Genomic DNA, 21,392 nt, shown 5'->3' with positions numbered 1-21,392 from the left:
ATACATACATATATATATATATATATATATATATATATATATATATATATATATATATATATATATATATATATATATATATATATATATATATATATATATATATATATATATATATATATATATATATATATATATATATATATATATATATATATATATATATATATATATAAAAAGTGTTCTGCATGAAATTGCACATCTTTAAATATCAAATACAAGAAATATCCTCGACTGTTTTTGTGATATTTTTATATTTGCTTGTCACCTTGACTTAGGATGTTTACTTGAAAAGGGCAAGTGTGCATTACATATATATATACATACATATATATATATATATATATATATATATATATATATATATATATATATATATATATATATATATATATATATATATATATATATATATATATATATATATATATATATATATATAAAGTGTTCTGCATGAAATTGCACATCTTTAAATATCAAATACAAGAAATATCCTCGACTGTTTTTGTGATATTTTTATATTTGCTTGTCACCTTGACTTAGGATGTTTACTTGAAAAGGGAAAGTGTGCATTCATGATGTGTTCATGTGCACTGCTCCAAGTGTGTACTCATGATGTGTTCATGTGCACTGCTCCAAGTGTGCACTCATGATGTGTTCATGTGCACTGCTCCAAGTGTGTACTCATGATGTGTTCATGTGCACTGCTCCAAGTGTGTACTCATGATGTGTTCGTGTGCACTGCTCCAAGTGTGCACTCATGATGTGTTCATGTGCACTGCTCCAAATGTGTACTCATGATGTGTTTGTGTGCACTGCTCCAAGTGTGTACTCATGATGTGTTTATGTGCACTGCTCCAAATGTGTACTCATGATGTGTTTGTGTGCACTGCTCCAAGTGTGTACTCATGATGTGTTTATGTGCACTGCTCCAAGTGTGTACTCATGATGTGTTTGTGTGCACTTCTCCAAGTGTGTACTCATGATGTGTTTGTGTGCACTTCTCCAAGTGTGTACTCATGATGTGTTTGTGTGCACTGCTCCAAGTGTGTACTCATGATGTGTTTGTGTGCACTGCTCCAAATGTGTACTCATGATGTGTTTGTGTGCACTGCTCCAAGTGTGTACTCATGATGTGTTCATGTGCACTGCTCCAAGTGTGTACTCATGATGTGTTCATGTGCACTGCTCCAAGTGTGTACTCATGATGTGTTTGTGTGCACTTCTCCAAGTGTGTACTCATGATGTGTTTGTGTGCACTTCTCCAAGTGTGTACTCATGATGTGTTTGTGTGCACTGCTCCAAGTGTGTACTCATGATGTGTTTGTGTGCACTTCTCCAAGTGTGTACTCATGATGTGTTCATGTGCACTGCTCCAAGTGTGTACTCATGATGTGTTCATGTGCACTGCTCCAAGTGTGTACTCATGATGTGTTTGTGTGCACTGCCCTCTGAAGGCACTGTGGCCCTCAGGGACAGCCACCCAGCTCTAGAAGGAGGTGTTGAAGTGAACGGGTGGAGGTTTAGTCCGTGAAGTGAAATGATTCCAGACTTTGTCCTTCTCCATCTCCAGCACGAGAAGAGAACGTGGCCACGTTCCGAGGTTCCGAGTACTTCTGCTACGACCTCTCTCAGAACCCCATCCAGAGCAGCAGTGATGAGATCACCTTGTCCTTCAAGACGTGGCAGCGGAATGGCCTCATCCTCCACACGGGCAAGTCGGCCGACTACGTCAACTTGGCGCTGAAAGACGGCGCCGTGTCTCTGGTCATCAACTTGGGCTCCGGAGCCTTCGAGGCCATTGTTGAGCCGGTCAACGGCAAGTTCAACGACAACTCCTGGCATGACGTCAAAGTGACTCGCAACCTCCGACAGGTAAGGCCGACTCCACCGTGGTGTGGTGTGGTGTGGTGTTGGCACCTCAAAGTGCTGACTAAACACTTGCTAGTCATGTATTTGTGCTTGCTGGAGGACACAAAAGACTCCTGAAGGACTGAGCCCAATTATGAAGTCAAAGTGCGGAACTAGCCTAGGAACTCTACACAATTATTTGACTTCGGCTTTGCAAAAAAACAAAAGTACTACAATAAAAGTGAGTAAAAATAAAACCAAACTGAAATCTGCTTATAATTCTTTATAAATAGCAGTAAACCATAAGGACGGTTTGGTATGTACCTGGTTTTTCAGGTAATGGTTTGGTTTCTTTTCACCCAGCAGGCACAAGACATTGAAACAACCTTGACAACTTGTTGTCCTGACCTTGAAATATTGTTGTGTTACAAAATTATCTTTGGTGTTGCTTCCTTATTTGTGATGACCAGATCCTACCCGTGCCTTTTTTTTTTCTGCGTAGCAGCGACACCTCAAGCGACGGTCATCTACATAGAAAAGAAAAATACTGACAGCCGTATTATTATTCCAGAATCTGAGCGGTTGTACCGAACCAAAGCTACTAAGATGGGAAATGTAGCATTACACCCCTGTTACGTTACACCCCTTTTACGTTACACCCCTTTTACGTTACACCCCTGTTACGTTACACCCCTTTTACGTTACACCCCTGTTACGTTACACCCTTGTTACGTTACACCCCTTTTACGTTACACCCCTGTTACGTTACACCCCTTTTACGTTACACCCCTGTTACGTTACACCCCTGTTACGTTACACCCCTTTTACGTTACACCCCTTTTACGTTACACCCCTGTTGCGTTACACCCCTGTTACGTTACACCCCAGTTACGTTACACCCCTGTTACGTTACACCCCTTTTATGTTACACCCCTGTTACGTTACACCCCTTTTACGTTACACCCCTTTTACGTTACACCCCTTTTACGTTACACCCCTGTTACGTTACACCCCTTTTACGTTACACCCCTTTTACGTTATACCCCTGTTACGTTACACCCCTTTTACGTTACACCCCTGTTACGTTACACCCCTTTTACGTTACACCCCTTTTACGTTACACCCCTGTTACGTTACACCCCTTTTACGTTACACCCCTGTTACGTTACACCCCTGTTACGTAGCACCCCTGTTACGTTACACCCCTTTTACGTTACACCCCTGTTATGTTACACCCCTTTTACGTTACACCCCTGTTACGTTACACCTCTGTTACGTTACACCCCTGTTACGTTACAACATGCTTACCACTTAATGATGGACTACTCATCTGCTGCACCTTATTTGTTCATGTTGACACATTTCCACACTTACTTTTTATCAGCCAAAGCAAAACACTTGATGAAAATGTCATTTGCCAAAACTTATCTCTGCTTTCATTTCGTACATTTGAAGACTTGGCTTTTTAGCAACGCTTTTAGCTTGTTTTTTTTTTTATCCTTTTTTCCTTTTTATGATGTTGTTTTAATCTAATTGTAGTTTGATTTCACCTGTTTTGTACAGCACTATTAGTGAAAATATAAATAACATGTACTTACGTATAGATTGTTATGTAAGAGCCTAGATGCGTTTAATTCTAGCCTTCTAACTGGAACATTCTAAAGACATAGATGCATTTAATTCTAGCCTTCTAACTGGAACATTCTAAAGACATAGATGCATTTAATTCTAGCCTTCTAACTGGAACATTCTAAAGACATAGATGCGTTTAATTCTAGCCTTCTAACTGGAACATTCTAAAGACATAGATGCACTTAATTCTAGCCTTCTAACTGGAACATTCTAAAGACATAGATGCACTTAATTCTAGCCGTCTAACTGGAACATTCTAAAGACATAGATGCGTTTAATTCTAGCCTTCTAACTGGAACATTCTAAAGACATAGATGCACTTAATTCTAGCCTTCTAACTGGAACATTCTAAAGACATAGATGCACTTAATTCTAGCCTTCTAACTGGAACATTCTAAAGACATAGATGCACTTAATTCTAGCCTTCTAACTGGAACATTCTAAAGACATAGATGCACTTAATTCTAGCCTTCTAACTGGAACATTCTAAAGACATAGATGCACTTAATTCTAGCCTTCTAACTGGAACATTCTAAAGACATAGATGCACTTAATTCTAGCCTTCTAACTGGAACATTCTAAAGACATAGATGCACTTAATTCTAGCCTTCTAACTGGAACATTCTAAAGACATAGATGCACTTAATTCTAGCCTTCTAACTGGAACATTCTAAAGACATAGATGCACTTAATTCTAGCCTTCTAACTGGAACATTCTAAAGACATAGATGCACTTAATTCTAGCCTTCTAACTGGAACATTCTAAAGACATAGATGCGTTTAATTCTAGCCTTCTAACTGGAACATTCTAAAGACATAGATGCACTTAATTCTAGCCTTCTAACTGGAACATTCTAAAGACATAGATGCACTTAATTCTAGCCTTCTAACTGGAACATTCTAAAGACATAGATGCGTTTAATTCTAGCCTTCTAACTGGAACATTCTAAAGACATAGATGCACTTAATTCTAGCCTTCTAACTGGAACATTCTAAAGACATAGATGCACTTAATTCTAGCCTTCTAACTGGAACATTCTAAAGACATAGATGCGTTTAATTCTAGCCTTCTAACTGGAACATTCTAAAGACATAGATGCACTTAATTCTAGCCTTCTAACTGGAACATTCTAAAGACATAGATGCGTTTAATTCTAGCCTTCTAACTGGAACATTCTAAAGACATAGATGCACTTAATTCTAGCCTTCTAACTGGAACATTCTAAAGACATAGATGCACTTAATTCTAGCCTTCTAACTGGAACATTCTAAAGACATAGATGCGTTTAATTCTAGCCTTCTAACTGGAACATTCTAAAGACATAGATGCACTTAATTCTAGCCTTCTAACTGGAACATTCTAAAGACATAGATGCACTTAATTCTAGCCTTCTAACTGGAACATTCTAAAGACATAGATGCACTTAATTCTAGCCTTCTAACTGGAACATTCTAAAGACATAGATGCGTTTAATTCTAGCCTTCTAACTGGAACATTCTAAAGACATAGATGCACTTAATTCTAGTCTTCTAACTGGAACATTCTAAAGACATAGATGCACTTAATTCTAGCCTTCTAACTGGAACATTCTAAAGACATAGATGCACTTAATTCTAGCCTTCTAACTGGAACATTCTAAAGACATAGATGCACTTAATTCTAGTCTTCTAACTGGAACATTCTAAAGACATAGATGCACTTAATTCTAGCCTTCTAACTGGAACATTCTAAAGACATAGATGCGTTTAATTCTAGCCTTCTAACTGGAACATTCTAAAGACATAGATGCACTTAATTCTAGCCTTCTAACTGGAACATTCTAAAGACATAGATGCACTTAATTCTAGCCTTCTAACTGGAACATTCTAAAGACATAGATGCGTTTAATTCTAGCCTTCTAACTGGAACATTCTAAAGACATAGATGCACTTAATTCTAGCCTTCTAACTGGAACATTCTAAAGACATAGATGCACTTAATTCTAGCCTTCTAACTGGAACATTCTAAAGACATAGATGCACTTAATTCTAGCCTTCTAACTGGAACATTCTAAAGACATAGATGCGTTTAATTCTAGCCTTCTAACTGGAACATTCTAAAGACATAGATGCACTTAATTCTAGCCTTCTAACTGGAACATTCTAAAGACATAGATGCACTTAATTCTAGCCTTCTAACTGGAACATTCTAAAGACATAGATGCGTTTAATTCTAGCCTTCTAACTGGAACATTCTAAAGACATAGATGCACTTAATTCTAGCCTTCTAACTGGAACATTCTAAAGACATAGATGCACTTAATTCTAGCCTTCTAACTGGAACATTCTAAAGACATAGATGCGTTTAATTCTAGCCTTCTAACTGGAACATTCTAAAGACATAGATGCACTTAATTCTAGCCTTCTAACTGGAACATTCTAAAGACATAGATGCGTTTAATTCTAGCCTTCTAACTGGAACATTCTAAAGACATAGATGCACTTAATTGTAGCCTTCTAACTGGAACATTCTAAAGACATAGATGCACTTAATTCTAGCCTTCTAACTGGAACATTCTAAAGACATAGATGCACTTAATTGTAGCCTTCTAACTGGAACATTCTAAAGACATAGATGCACTTAATTCTAGCCTTCTAACTGGAACATTCTAAAGACATAGATGCACTTAATTGTAGCCTTCTAACTGGAACATTCTAAAGACATAGATGCACTTAATTCTAGCCTTCTAACTGGAACATTCTAAAGACATAGATGCACTTAATTCTAGCCTTCTAACTGGAACATTCTAAAGACATAGATGCACTTAATTCTAGCCTTCTAACTGGAACATTCTAAAGACATAGATGCACTTAATTCTAGTCTTCTAACTGGAACATTCTAAAGACATAGATGCACTTAATTCTAGCCTTCTAACTGGAACATTCTAAAGACATAGATGCACTTAATTCTAGCCTTCTAACTGGAACACTCTAAAGACATAGATGCGTTTAATTCTAGCCTTCTAACTGGAACATTCTAAAGACATAGATGCACTTAATTCTAGCCTTCTAACTGGAACATTCTAAAGACATAGATGCGTTTAATTCTAGCCTTCTAACTGGAACATTCTAAAGACATAGATGCACTTAATTCTAGCCTTCTAACTGGAACATTCTAAAGACATAGATGCACTTAATTCTAGCCTTCTAACTGGAACATTCTAAAGACATAGATGCACTTAATTCTAGCCTTCTAACTGGAACATTCTAAAGACATAGATGCACTTAATTCTAGCCTTCTAACTGGAACATTCTAAAGACATAGATGCACTTAATTCTAGCCTTCTAACTGGAACATTCTAAAGACATAGATGTGTCCCCATAGCTGAAAGTGACCTGCATGATGATGGTGGATTGACCCCTAGTGCAGAACTTGATGTCTATATGAGTAATAATGTGTGCAATACTCCAATATGTACTAACTAAGTTGAAGTACTTCTCCACCTCTTTGCCAAGCAACCAGGCAATGACTATGCCTCGGTCAACACACTCCATTGTCTGGTAGATATCATTCTTTGTCACGTTGCTTCTCACTTTACACTTTCTTTCACTTTGCTACTTCTTAAAAAGACAATTTACAATTCCGAGGTTTGTATTTCTCCAAATTGACAAGCAAATAACTTTCTTTCCTCTAATATCTGAGTCAAACTCTGCCTTTTAGCGGCTATGTTTACATGGACAACATCAACCCAACTAGTTTACCTTCATGTAAACAGTCTCCCTTGAAATCTTCATTTCCGCCTGTGATTTTATTTTGAAATACTATCGCCTACATAAATTGGTTACTTTTAGAATAATTTCACTTACATATGAAACATAACCTGAGTCATGTGTATTTGTCCATACAAATTCTAAACTCCATTTCCCCATCCTCCCAAACTTGGAGGAAGTCAAACTGTGTACAATACCATCATACCTGTACTTGACCAACTCATAAGATTTATTATTACCACTTAAAATTGTAATTCCTAAAATTGAAGCGGATTCCTTCACCACAGTCTCCCTCTCCCAGCCATGACCTTTGAATGAGGCCAATATATCTCACCGGGTGTTTAGGCAGTCACCCCTCAACACCCCACCCAGATTGGACCTGAGTTTGTGTCCACAGGTTGGTTCCTCCTTAAGTCATATAAGGGCCCGGGCATTATCCTTCCACCTAGTCCTTAGGCCATGGCTACTCTTCTGCTACACTGATCAGCACTTTCCTTTGTGCTTACCCCCTGATGCCCAAGACATGAAGGTAGCTTGGATGGAACTTAGCCTTCCAGACAATTGTTTCAGATCCTCAGATTGTTTTCCCTGGCTACGACTTGGACGATCTTGCAGCGTAGACGAAACAAACTCCTTCCCTGTCAACGACGCCTGGAAAGATCAACTCTGTTCCTTTGCCACCGCATGCAGAGCGACTCCAGGCCTACAGACTTAACGCACATACTTCCACCCCTTTTGCAACCGCTTCACCCCACGTGGTATGACGGACAACAAAGTGGCTGGCAGCTTCGGGCCGTATGCCTGCCCCCTCCCCTTTTGTTGCAAGTCCCGTGGGTTCTGGTTAGGATAATCCGAACATGCTTTTCGCAAGCCAGGTTGTGTGCTCTACCAATTATTGCCGTCATAGGGTGAATGTGGGAATCTTGATGTCCATGTAAACATAGCGAAGTATGATGAGGTTTTGTGTATGATTTTGGTGAGATCACTGTGAAACGTGTTCAGGCCATACTGAAAGAAACACAAAAAGAAAATGTGCTATCCTTTTTATCTGACTATCCTCTTGGTTCACATTCATTGACGAGTTCACCCACACTGCAGGGATGTTATGGTGCTGTCAAATATGGTAGTTGTCCTTCATCCTGGTCCTTGTATTCTCAGGGCAAGATGTACTCTACTGTGCAATCTACTAATACAAGTTTCAATCAATCAATCAAAAACCATTGTGTTGGATTACATTTCATCTCACTATTTGGAATTTGCAGAACAAAAGTCCTTAAAGAAATAAAAAGCTAACAGTTATCACTTCTTTCAAAGACATTCCTGCTAAAAAAAAAAAATGTGTCAGACTTCACACATTTGATCTTTTCAGTTGTTAAAACCCTCAAACCGAACTTATGTTCATTACATTGTTGATGCCCTGCAGAGTGGTTCTTTCTAGCTGTGTGACTTCTATGCTTTCACGTGTGTTGGTATGATGCTATCTGCTGTATACAGTGAGGAAAATAACTGTTGGTATGATGCTATCTGTTGTATACAGTGAGGAAAATAACTGTTGGTATGATGCTATCTGCTGTATACAGTGAGGAAAATAACTGTTGGTATGATGCTATCTGCTGTATACAGTGAGGAAAATAACTGTTGGTATGATGCTATCTGCTGTATACAGTGAGGAAAATAACTGTTGGTATGATGCTATCTGCTGTATACAGTGAGGAAAATAACTGTTGGTATGATGCTATCTGTTGTATACAGTGAGGAAAATAACTGTTGGTATGATGCTATCTGCTGTATACAGTGAGGAAAATAACTGTTGGTATGATGCTATCTGCTGTATACGGTGAGGAAAATAACTGTTGGTATGATGCTATCTGCTGTACACAGTGAGGAAAATAACTGTTGGTATGATGCTATCTGCTGTATACAGTGAGGAAAATAACTGTTGGTATGATGCTATCTGCTGTATACAGTGAGGAAAATAACTGTTGGTATGATGCTATCTGTTGTATACAGTGAGGAAAATAACTGTTGGTATGATGCTATCTGCTGTATACAGTGAGGAAAATAACTGTTGGTATGATGCTATCTGCTGTATACAGTGAGGAAAATAACTGTTGGTATGATGCTATCTGCTGTATACGGTGAGGAAAATAACTGTTGGTATGATGCTATCTGCTGTACACAGTGAGGAAAATAACTGTTGGTATGATGCTATCTGCTGTATACAGTGAGGAAAATAACTGTTGGTATGATGCTATCTGCTGTATACGGTGAGGAAAATAACTGTTGGTATGATGCTATCTGCTGTACACAGTGAGGAAAATAACTGTTGGTATGATGCTATCTGTTGTATACAGTGAGGAAAATAACTGTTGGTATGATGCTATCTGTTGTATACAGTGAGGAAAATAACTGTTGGTATGATGCTATCTGCTGTATACAGTGAGGAAAATAACTGTTGGTATGATGCTATCTGTTGTATACAGTGAGGAAAATAACTGTTGGTATGATGCTATCTGCTGTATACAGTGAGGAAAATAACTGTTGGTATGATGCTATCTGTTGTATACAGTGAGGAAAATAACTGTTGGTATGATGCTATCTGCTGTATACGGTGAGGAAAATAACTGTTGGTATGATGCTATCTGCTGTATACGGTGAGGAAAATAACTGTTGGTATGATGCTATCTGCTGTATACGGTGAGGAAAATAACTGTTGGTATGATGCTATCTGCTGTACACAGTGAGGAAAATAACTGTTGGTATGATGCTATCTGCTGTATACAGTGAGGAAAATAGCTGTTGGTATGATGCTATCTGCTGTATACAGTGAGGAAAATAACTGTTGGTATGATGCTATCTGTTGTATACAGTGAGGAAAATAACTGTTGGTATGATGCTATCTGCTGTATACAGTGAGGAAAATAACTGTTGGTATGATGCTATCTGTTGTATACAGTGAGGAAAATAACTGTTGGTATGATGCTATCTGCTGTATACAGTGAGGAAAATAACTGTTGGTATGATGCTATCTGTTGTATACAGTGAGGAAAATAACTGTTGGTATGATGCTATCTGCTGTATACAGTGAGGAAAATAACTGTTGGTATGATGCTATCTGTTGTATACAGTGAGGAAAATAACTGTTGGTATGATGCTATCTGCTGTATACGGTGAGGAAAATAACTGTTGGTATGATGCTATCTGCTGTATACGGTGAGGAAAATAACTGTTGGTATGATGCTATCTGCTGTATACGGTGAGGAAAATAACTGTTGGTATGATGCTATCTGCTGTACACAGTGAGGAAAATAACTGTTGGTATGATGCTATCTGCTGTATACAGTGAGGAAAATAACTGTTGGTATGATGCTATCTGCTGTACACAGTGAGGAAAATAACTGTTGGTATGATGCTATCTGCTGTATACAGTGAGGAAAATAACTGTTGGTATGATGCTATCTGCTGTATACAGTGAGGAAAATAACTGTTGGTATGATGCTATCTGTTGTATACAGTGAGGAAAATAACTGTTGGTATGATGCTATCTGCTGTACACAGTGAGGAAAATAACTGTTGGTATGATGCTATCTGCTGTACACAGTGAGGAAAATAACTATTTGATCCCCTGCTGATTTCAATTCTGGTTCTCCATGTTCCAACACACGGTGTCCAAACATTCTGTCTTTGCAAGTGTCAAAGCAACACAACCAGTAGGGATCCCAACTTTCCCCACTGGATATACTGGGATCACAATGAAGAGTTTTACATTGCACCCGTGTACCTGATTACGTCTACTCTTGTATTTCACCCTCAATGTCAGGTGACAATATCAGTGGATGGCATTTTGACCACCACGGGTTACACCCAGGATGACTACACCATGCTGGGATCAGATGACTTCTTCTACGTTGGTGGAAGCCCGAGCACAGCTGACCTGCCTGGGTCTCCTGTCAGCAACAACTTCATGGGTTGCCTCAAGGAGGTAAGGTGTGCTGTGTTCAGTCCATGCAGAGAATCAGGGAAGTGGTCACTGCTACAAAGCAGAGTAGCGGTTTGATTGACCAAGAATGATGCAGTCGTAAGGAAGTCATATCCTATTGCACTTAACCAGAGTTAATCGTTGTTGGGCCGCCATAACAAGTCTGTTTCTCAGCTGTGGTCCTCAGTTGTAATACACGTTTCCACCACTTGTGGCAGTGATGACAATCTCTAACAAACAGCAGAAGTCTGTCATGTCATAAGCACAAAGATTATGACTAAAGTTGTGAAGCTGTATTTTCATGTGCACTTTAATTGTTTTGACACTTGTATATGTTTTTAATCTATTTTTCATTTAATTAGAGTTCATTTATAGTAGCACTGCATAATTGCATGTAAATGCATCCTGTTAAACTGTAAGCAGGTTAGATATACTTAATGAATATGATTCAGTTCAAAAGTACCATTACTGAATCATTTTTAATATTTGAGTGGGCCCCGGACTCCTTTGTTGTAAAACAGTTGGGGCCGAGGTCCAAAAGGTGAAGAACCTCTGCTCTATTGGACATGTTGGTTGGTTTTGTTTGCAAGGGAGTTATCTGAACCCAAGTCAGTAGTAAAGTCTTCCCAACTAAATACTGGTCAACAATTCACAATTGATGTTCAATGTTTTATGCTTCATACTGGAATGTTTCAATCCATCGTCATTACCCCCTGGTATCACACAACACACACCTTTACAAACCTGCCAGTCACAGTCAGCCTAAAATAGTGCAACTAAAATACAAAAAACCCACAAATGAGAAGATAATGTGATGAGCTAGCATGGTTTGTGGCTAAATGGAAAGGCCAGCCCAGAATGTATCACCCAGCACAATACCACAGATGGTAAGACCACAGGAACGTCCACCAGAGCTGTGACATGAATGCTCATGTCCCCACCATCAGTCGTCTCCAAAGACCTTTCAGAGAATTTGAGACTAAATCCAACATTTAACATTTGAAGTATATTTTATTTTTATTTTGAGAGCTTCTAATATTTTAAATCACAAGAGGTTCAACTTTTTCCACCAAGAGCCGCATACAGAAAGTCAAGTATGAGGGGACTATTTACATTTGTTTTATATTAAAAAAAAAAAAAATGCTAAAAACGTGTGTGTGTGTGTGTGTGTGTGTGTGTGTGTGTGTGTGTGTGTGTGTGTGTGTGTGTGTGTGTGTGTGTGTGTGTGTGTGTGTGTGTGTGTGTGTGTGTGTGAAGACAAAACTTTGTGGTATAGGTGATTAAGTACATTAAAAGTCTCAGCTTTTTGCTCTTTTTTTTCTTACATTTTTACTGATTATTTTTTAGACAGTTATGTTATTATTTGAAAATATCCAACTTTTAAAGTTAAATTTTAGCAGACAGGTTAGGTATATTTTGCACAAAGTATCGGTATTGGCTCGGTATCGCCCGTACCAGCCTGAATTGTATCGGAAAGAAAATCAGTGGTATGGTAAATTACTAGTTTTCATCCACTACATTCCCCCCTTCCAGGGTTTTAGAACCCTGGACCATATGGGATGGATTTCTGACCTAGGCCCTACAACAACAATGTTGTTGTTGTTGTAGGGTAAAATTCCTCTATGACCCTCATTGAGCGATCACTGTCATCAGCCTGCAGTAATGTCATATCACAGAACACAATTAGTGGCCTCACCTCTGATTAGTCTTAGACTTCGTTACATTAGCTCATGGTCGTGCAGGATAAAAAAAGCAATAAGGTGCATTTATAAATAAATAAATAGGTTACTGTACAGATAAATACATTGCACTTTTTCATATGCATCCACATTTATGGATGTATGTTATACAGTATATAGTAAAATGGAATAACAGAATACCTTGATCATGCACATCATTGAACATAATTAGATGAATATATATATATATATATATATATATATATATATATATATATATATATATATATATATATATGTGCTTATACAGATATATTACACATTATTTGATATGCTTAAATGTGTTGTTTTAGCTCAGTTGTTGTGTAGCTGCTAGCTCCTCGTAGCCTACAGCAGGAATGTCCAAATTGCAGCCCGTAGCTATGTTTTTAACAGACAACCAAAACAATTGAAAATGTGGTATTTTCGTGTCGGTTCAATCAGCGGCAGCTACGCCCTATTTCATCATTTGACCTAAGTCTTTGGTTTCGTAGGCGGGACAGAGGGCAAGAGAACAACGTGGGACAGCAATTGTGTCCATCTTATACCATGCTAGTTGTTGTAAGGATAGGTCAACATGAGCGGCCACACCTTGACTTCCAACATATATAGGAGTCGAAGGGCTCCTAGTATGAGTGGTCTAACTGGTGATCATACATGTGGTGGTACACACGGACGCAGCTCAGTCAGCCAGGGCTTTCACTGATAGAACAGTTGGAGCTGTCCTTGTCCTTCACTCCTTCCTGGGAGGAGGCTTACCCGGTAGATGTTGCAGCTGTCAGGTAACACCAGGAAGGTTCCTTCTGTGCGATATTGAATGTCAGGGTATAGTTTGTAAAGCAGGTCATTACCAAGCAGGCAAGGTGTGTGCAGGTCGACCACGAAGGTGTGCTTCAATGAGTGTCCAGCAATCTGAACCGGAAGTGGTTTGGTGACAGGTATCATTCTTGTGATCACAGCAAAGCCTGCAACCTTCAAAAAGGAAGCACACCGTTTCTTTGGAACCACCTCATTCAAAAATGAGTGTGTGGCACCAGTGTCAATCATGAACTGATAACATTGTCCGTTGACACTTATGTCCAGCAGGGGGCCTGTCTGTATTTCCTGCTGGGGCTCCTTTGCCACGCCTGCATGATACACTTATGTCCAGCAGGGGGCCTGTCTGTATTTCCTGCTGGGGCTCCTTTGTATGATGTTTTGGCTGCAAATCGGAGCCTGTCTTGTTTAGAGAAGTTGGGACAGTCACGTTGCAAAACAGTTTCCACTCTGGACTGACCTTGGAGCACCGCGTCCTCCACCTGAGTCTGACTGTCTGCTTTCACCTTTGTTGAGGATTCTGTCCTCCATCTGTTGGAGCTCAAAAGCAAGTTCACCCACTGCTGAATATCATATGACGTTTAAAATAATAGCATTAATTGTCCTAGTAAACGTTAAATCAATACTCCTAATTCAAAGATTATACATACTACTTCATGTATTTTAAGTACCATTTTAAATCAACTAAAACTGTCTATAAGTTCATTAAACTATCATTTGTGTCTGTCAGTTACATTCCAGCATGCTACACTTCACTTGTGCAATCTGACTTCCTGTCGTGCGTGATATTCTACAAAATAAAAGGATGCATTTATTCTCGTTTGTTTATTACCATGCCGTAAAAGCCAGATCTCTAGAGCTGCCTAAGAATTTTAAGTCCACACGTGTTTACCTCAATAAAAACCCAATTCTAACCATGGGGTCAAAACTCCATGACCTCCCTCTACATTCAAACCAGCCACAACACACAACACACACACACACACACACACACACACACACACACACACACACACACACACACACACACACACATACACACACACACAGGGTTGTGTGTGTGTGTGTGTGTGTGTGTGTGTGTGTGTGTGTGTGTGTGTGTGTGTGTGTGTGTGTGTGTGTGTGTGTGTGTGTGTGTGTGTGTGTGTGTGTGTGTGTGTGTGTGTGTGTGTGCACATTCTAAGAGATAAGGCGAACCACAGTCCACATTTTCTTCATATCTTATTTCAATATCCCCACATTATCTGTCGTACGCATTCCTTTATTCCATTTTGCATGTAATTATTCTTATTGATTTCTTCCCATTTCACTTCAACAACCTAACAAACAAACAAAGTTGCAGCAAACTACCAGCAATAGCATACGCTGACACACAAACACCATGTTTTTCCACATGCACCTTCATTTGTCACTTTCTCATCTTTTCTTCAACTTGCTTTTCCTTAACACATCAATCCAAAATAAATCAGTCTTATAAAATACAACAAAGTCAACAACAATCCAAAACCATATCATGTATTTCTTTATCTCTTAACAGTCATTCCTCCTTCCTAATCTGATGCTATCGCTAATCCTAGACAGTTCATGACGTCTTGTGCTTGTAAATGTACTAGACAAACTGCTTATCTTGCACACATTTAGTTCCCACTTAGTTTTATTCTCCACATGTAATTCTACATTTAGTTCCCACTTAGTTTTATTCTCCACATGTAATTCTACATTTAGTTCCCACTTAGTTTTATTCTCCACATGTAATTCTACATTTAGTTCCCACTTAGTTTTATTCTCCACATGTAATTCTACATTTAGTTCCCACTTAGTTTTATTCTCCACATGTAATTCTACATTTAGTTCCCACTTAGTTTTATTCTCCACATGTAATTCTACATTTAGTTCCCACTTAGTTTTATTCTCCACATGTAATTCTACATTTAGTTCCCACTTAGTTTTATTCTCCACATGTAATTCTACATGCTCCAGTGTCACATAGAAATTTGCTATCTTTTTCCTGGAGAGGGGGGAGGAAGTGAAAAAATGTATTTGCCTCAAATTGTCTGTGCTAAACACTCTTCATCCACCACAATTCTATTAACAGTTACCCTGAAGCATTCACTTCAGCAAGAAGCATACTTGATGAAAGTATGTAGTAGTCCTGGTTTCCACTCTTAATTCAACTGTTTACTTGCATTTGAAAATGCTGCATCCATGCAATAATTCCTGCAAGTGCATGTGAACGTAGCATTTGAAAATAGTCAATCAGAGCCCTGGCTTTTGAGGCGTGGTGTGCGGCCTGTGAGGATGTGCGGCCTGTGAGGATGTGAGGATGTGAGGATGTGCGGCCTGTGAGGATGTGAGGATGTGAGGATGTGAGGATGTGAGGATGTGAGGATGACTGAAACACAAACACGCTCAGACAGAAATGTGCTGCTCCCCCAAGCTCATGATGTCATCTAACACTTGAATGGAGCTGGTAGCTGCAGCATGGCAGCAGCGGGGAACTGGCTTTCCGTGACACACTTCCATGACAACACACACACACACACACACACACACACACACACAGTATCATATGGTTTGCAGGGAGGGTGAGGAAGTAGCGCAGTAGCCATTTAATCCCCCTCTGGCCTACTTCCTACTCTGTGCTTGGCAGCTTTGCCGTTTCCTGGTCTCTGCATCAGCCACTCCAACACAACAATAATGACAACATACAGACACACAACAATAATGACAACATACAGACACACAACAATAATGACAACATACAGACACACAACAATAATGACAACATACAGACACACAACAATAATGACAACATACAGACACACAACAATAATGACAACATACAGACACACAACAATAATGACAACATACAGACACACAACAATAATGACAACATACAGACACACAACAATAATGACAACATACAGACACACAACAATAATGACAACATACAGACACACAACAAAAAAGACAACATACAGACACACAACAATAATGACAACATACAGACACACAACAATAATGACAACATACAGACACACAACAAAAAAGACAACATACAGACACACAACAATAATGACAACATACAGACACACAACAATGACAACATACACAACACAACAATAATGACAACATACAGACACACAACAATAATGACAACCTACACAACACAACAATAATGACAACATACACAACACAACAATGACAACATAATGACAACATACACAACACAACAATAATGACAACATACAGACACAACAATAATGACAACATACAGACACAACAATAATGACAACATACAGACACACAACAATAATGACAACATACAGACACACAACAATAATGACAACATACAGACACACAACAATAATGACAACATACAGACACACAACAATAATGACAACATACAGACACACAACAATAATGACAACATACAGACACACAACAATAATGACAACATACAGACACACAACAATAATGACAACATACAGACACACAACAATAATGACAACATACAGACACACAACAATAATGACAACATACAGACACACAACAATAATGACAACATACAGACACACAACAATAATGACAACATACAGACACACAACAATAATGACAACATACAGACACACAACAATAATGACAACATACAGACACACAACAATAATGACAACATACAGACACACAACAATAATGACAACATACAGACACACAACAATAATGACAACATACAGACACACAACAAAAAAGACAACATACAGACACACAACAATAATGACAACATACAGACACACAACAATAATGACAACATACAGACACACAACAAAAAAGACAACATACAGACACACAACAATAATGACAACATACAGACACACAACAATGACAACATACACAACACAACAATAATGACAACATACAGACACACAACAATAATGACAACCTACACAACACAACAATAATGACAACATACACAACACAACAATGACAACATAATGACAACATACACAACACAACAATAATGACAACATACAGACACAACAATAATGACAACATACAGACACAACAATAATGACAACATACAGACACACAACAATAATGACAACATACAGACACACAACAATAATGACAACATACAGACACACAACAATAATGACAACATACAGACACACAACAATAATGACAACATACAGACACACAACAATAATGACAACATACAGACACACAACAATAATGACAACATACAGACACACAACAATAATGACAACATACAGACACACAACAATAATGACAACATACAGACACACAACAATAATGACAACATACAGACACACAACAATAATGACAACATACAGACACACAACAATAATGACAACATACAGACACACAACAATAATGACAACATACAGACACACAACAATAATGACAACATACAGACACACAACAATAATGACAACATACAGACACACAACAATAATGACAACATACAGACACACAACAATAATGACAACATACAGACACACAACAATAATGACAACATACAGACACACAACAATAATGACAACATACAGACACACAACAATAATGACAACATACAGACACACAACAATAATGACAACATACAGACACACAACAATAATGACAACATACAGACACACAACAAAAAAGACAACATACAGACACACAACAATAATGACAACATACAGACACACAACAATAATGACAACATACAGACACACAACAAAAAAGACAACATACAGACACACAACAATAATGACAACATACAGACACACAACAATGACAACATACACAACACAACAATAATGACAACATACAGACACACAACAATAATGACAACCTACACAACACAACAATAATGACAACATACACAACACAACAATGACAACATAATGACAACATACACAACACAACAATAATGACAACATACAGACACAACAATAATGACAACATACAGACACAACAATAATGACAACATACAGACACACAACAATAATGACAACATACAGACACACAACAATAATGACAACATACAGACACACAACAATAATGACAACATACAGACACACAACAATAATGACAACATACAGACACACAACAATAATGACAACATACAGACACACAACAATAATGACAACATACAGACACACAACAATAATGACAACATACAGACACACAACAATAATGACAACATACAGACACACAACAATAATGACAACATACAGACACACAACAATAATGACAACATACAGACACACAACAATAATGACAACATACAGACACACAACAATAATGACAACATACAGACACACAACAATAATGACAACATACAGACACACAACAATAATGACAACATACAGACACACAACAATAATGACAACATACAGACACACAACAATAATGACAACATACAGACACACAACAAAAAAGACAACATACAGACACACAACAATAATGACAACATACAGACACACAACAATAATGACAACATACAGACACACAACAAAAAAGACAACATACAGACACACAACAATAATGACAACATACAGACACACAACAATGACAACATACACAACACAACAATAATGACAACATACAGACACACAACAATAATGACAACCTACACAACACAACAATAATGACAACATACACAACACAACAATGACAACATAATGACAACATACACAACACAACAATAATGACAACATACAGACACAACAATAATGACAACATACAGACACAACAATAATGACAACATACAGACACACAACAATAATGACAACATACAGACACACAACAATAATGACAACATACAGACACACAACAATAATGACAACATACAGACACACAACAATAATGACAACATACAGACACACAACAATAATGACAACATACAGACACACAACAATAATGACAACATACAGACACACAACAATAATGACAACATACAGACACACAACAATAATGACAACATACAGACACACAACAATAATGACAACATACAGACACACAACAATAATGACAACATACAGACACACAACAATAATGACAACATACAGACACACAACAATAATGACAACATACAGACACACAACAATAATGACAACATACAGACACACAACAATAATGACAACATACAGACACACAACAATAATGACAACATACAGACACACAACAATAATGACAACATACAGACACACAACAAAAAAGACAACATACAGACACACAACAATAATGACAACATACAGACACACAACAATAATGACAACATACAGACACACAACAAAAAGACAACATACAGACACACAACAATAATGACAACATACAGACACACAACAATGACAACATACACAACACAACAATAATGACAACATACAGACACACAACAATAATGACAACCTACACAACACAACAATAATGACAACATACACAACACAACAATGACAACATAATGACAACATACACAACACAACAATAATGACAACATACAGACACAACAATAATGACAACATACAGACACAACAATAATGACAACATACAGACACACAACAATAATGACAACATACAGACACACAACAATAATGACAACATACAGACACACAACAATAATGACAACATACAGACACAACAATAATGACAACATACAGACACACAACAATAATGACAACATACAGACACACAACAATAATGACAACATACAGACACACAACAATAATGACAACATACAGACACACAACAATAATGACAACATACAGACACACAACAATAATGACAACATACAGACACACAACAATAATGACAACATACAGACACACAACAATAATGACAACATACAGACACACAACAATAATGACAACATACAGACACACAACAATAATGACAACATACAGACACACAACAATAATGACAACATACAGACACACAACAAAAAAGACAACATACAGACACACAACAATAATGACAACATACAGACACACAACAATAATGACAACATACAGACACACAACAAAAAAGACAACATACAGACACACAACAATAATGACAACATACAGACACACAACAATGACAACATACACAACACAACAATAATGACAACATACAGACACACAACAATAATGACAACCTACACAACACAACAATAATGACAACATACACAACACAACAATGACAACATAATGACAACATACACAACACAACAATAATGACAACATACAGACACAACAATAATGACAACATACAGACACAACAATAATGACAACATACAGACACACAACAATAATGACAACATACAGACACACAACAATAATGACAACATACAGACACACAACAATAATGACAACATACAGACACAACAATAATGACAACATACAGACACACAACAATAATGACAACATACAGACACACAACAATAATGACAACATACAGACACACAACAATAATGACAACATACAGACACACAACAATAATGACAACATACAGACACACAACAATAATGACAACATACAGACACACAACAATAATGACAACATACAGACACACAACAATAATGACAACATACAGACACACAACAATAATGACAACATACAGACACACAACAATAATGACAACATACAGACACACAACAATAATGA

General features: G+C 37.7%; 1 protein-coding gene across 4 annotated transcripts in view; it reads left to right on the top strand.

Moving 5' to 3' along the window:
• nrxn3a (neurexin 3a) overlaps positions 1 to 21,392 on the top strand; it is a 462,182-nt gene that overhangs the window by 278,753 nt on the left and 162,037 nt on the right. For all 4 annotated transcript variants that reach the window (XR_009824241.1, XR_009824240.1, XM_062034732.1 and 1 more), the window contains exons 6-7: positions 1,574 to 1,875; positions 11,054 to 11,215. Coding sequence is in view for 2 of the 4 variants with exons in the window: in XM_062034732.1 (XP_061890716.1) it covers positions 1,574 to 1,875; positions 11,054 to 11,215 (464 nt within the window). In the remaining 2 variants the exon portion in view is untranslated. The remainder of the gene's footprint in view (positions 1 to 1,573; positions 1,876 to 11,053; positions 11,216 to 21,392) is intronic.

This window comes from Entelurus aequoreus, linkage group LG23 (genome assembly GCF_033978785.1).
Source record: "Entelurus aequoreus isolate RoL-2023_Sb linkage group LG23, RoL_Eaeq_v1.1, whole genome shotgun sequence".
Taxonomy (NCBI): Eukaryota; Metazoa; Chordata; class Actinopteri; order Syngnathiformes; family Syngnathidae; genus Entelurus; species Entelurus aequoreus.
Note: the sequence above shows the minus strand (reverse complement) of the source record. Positions and strands in the feature narration are given on the sequence as shown.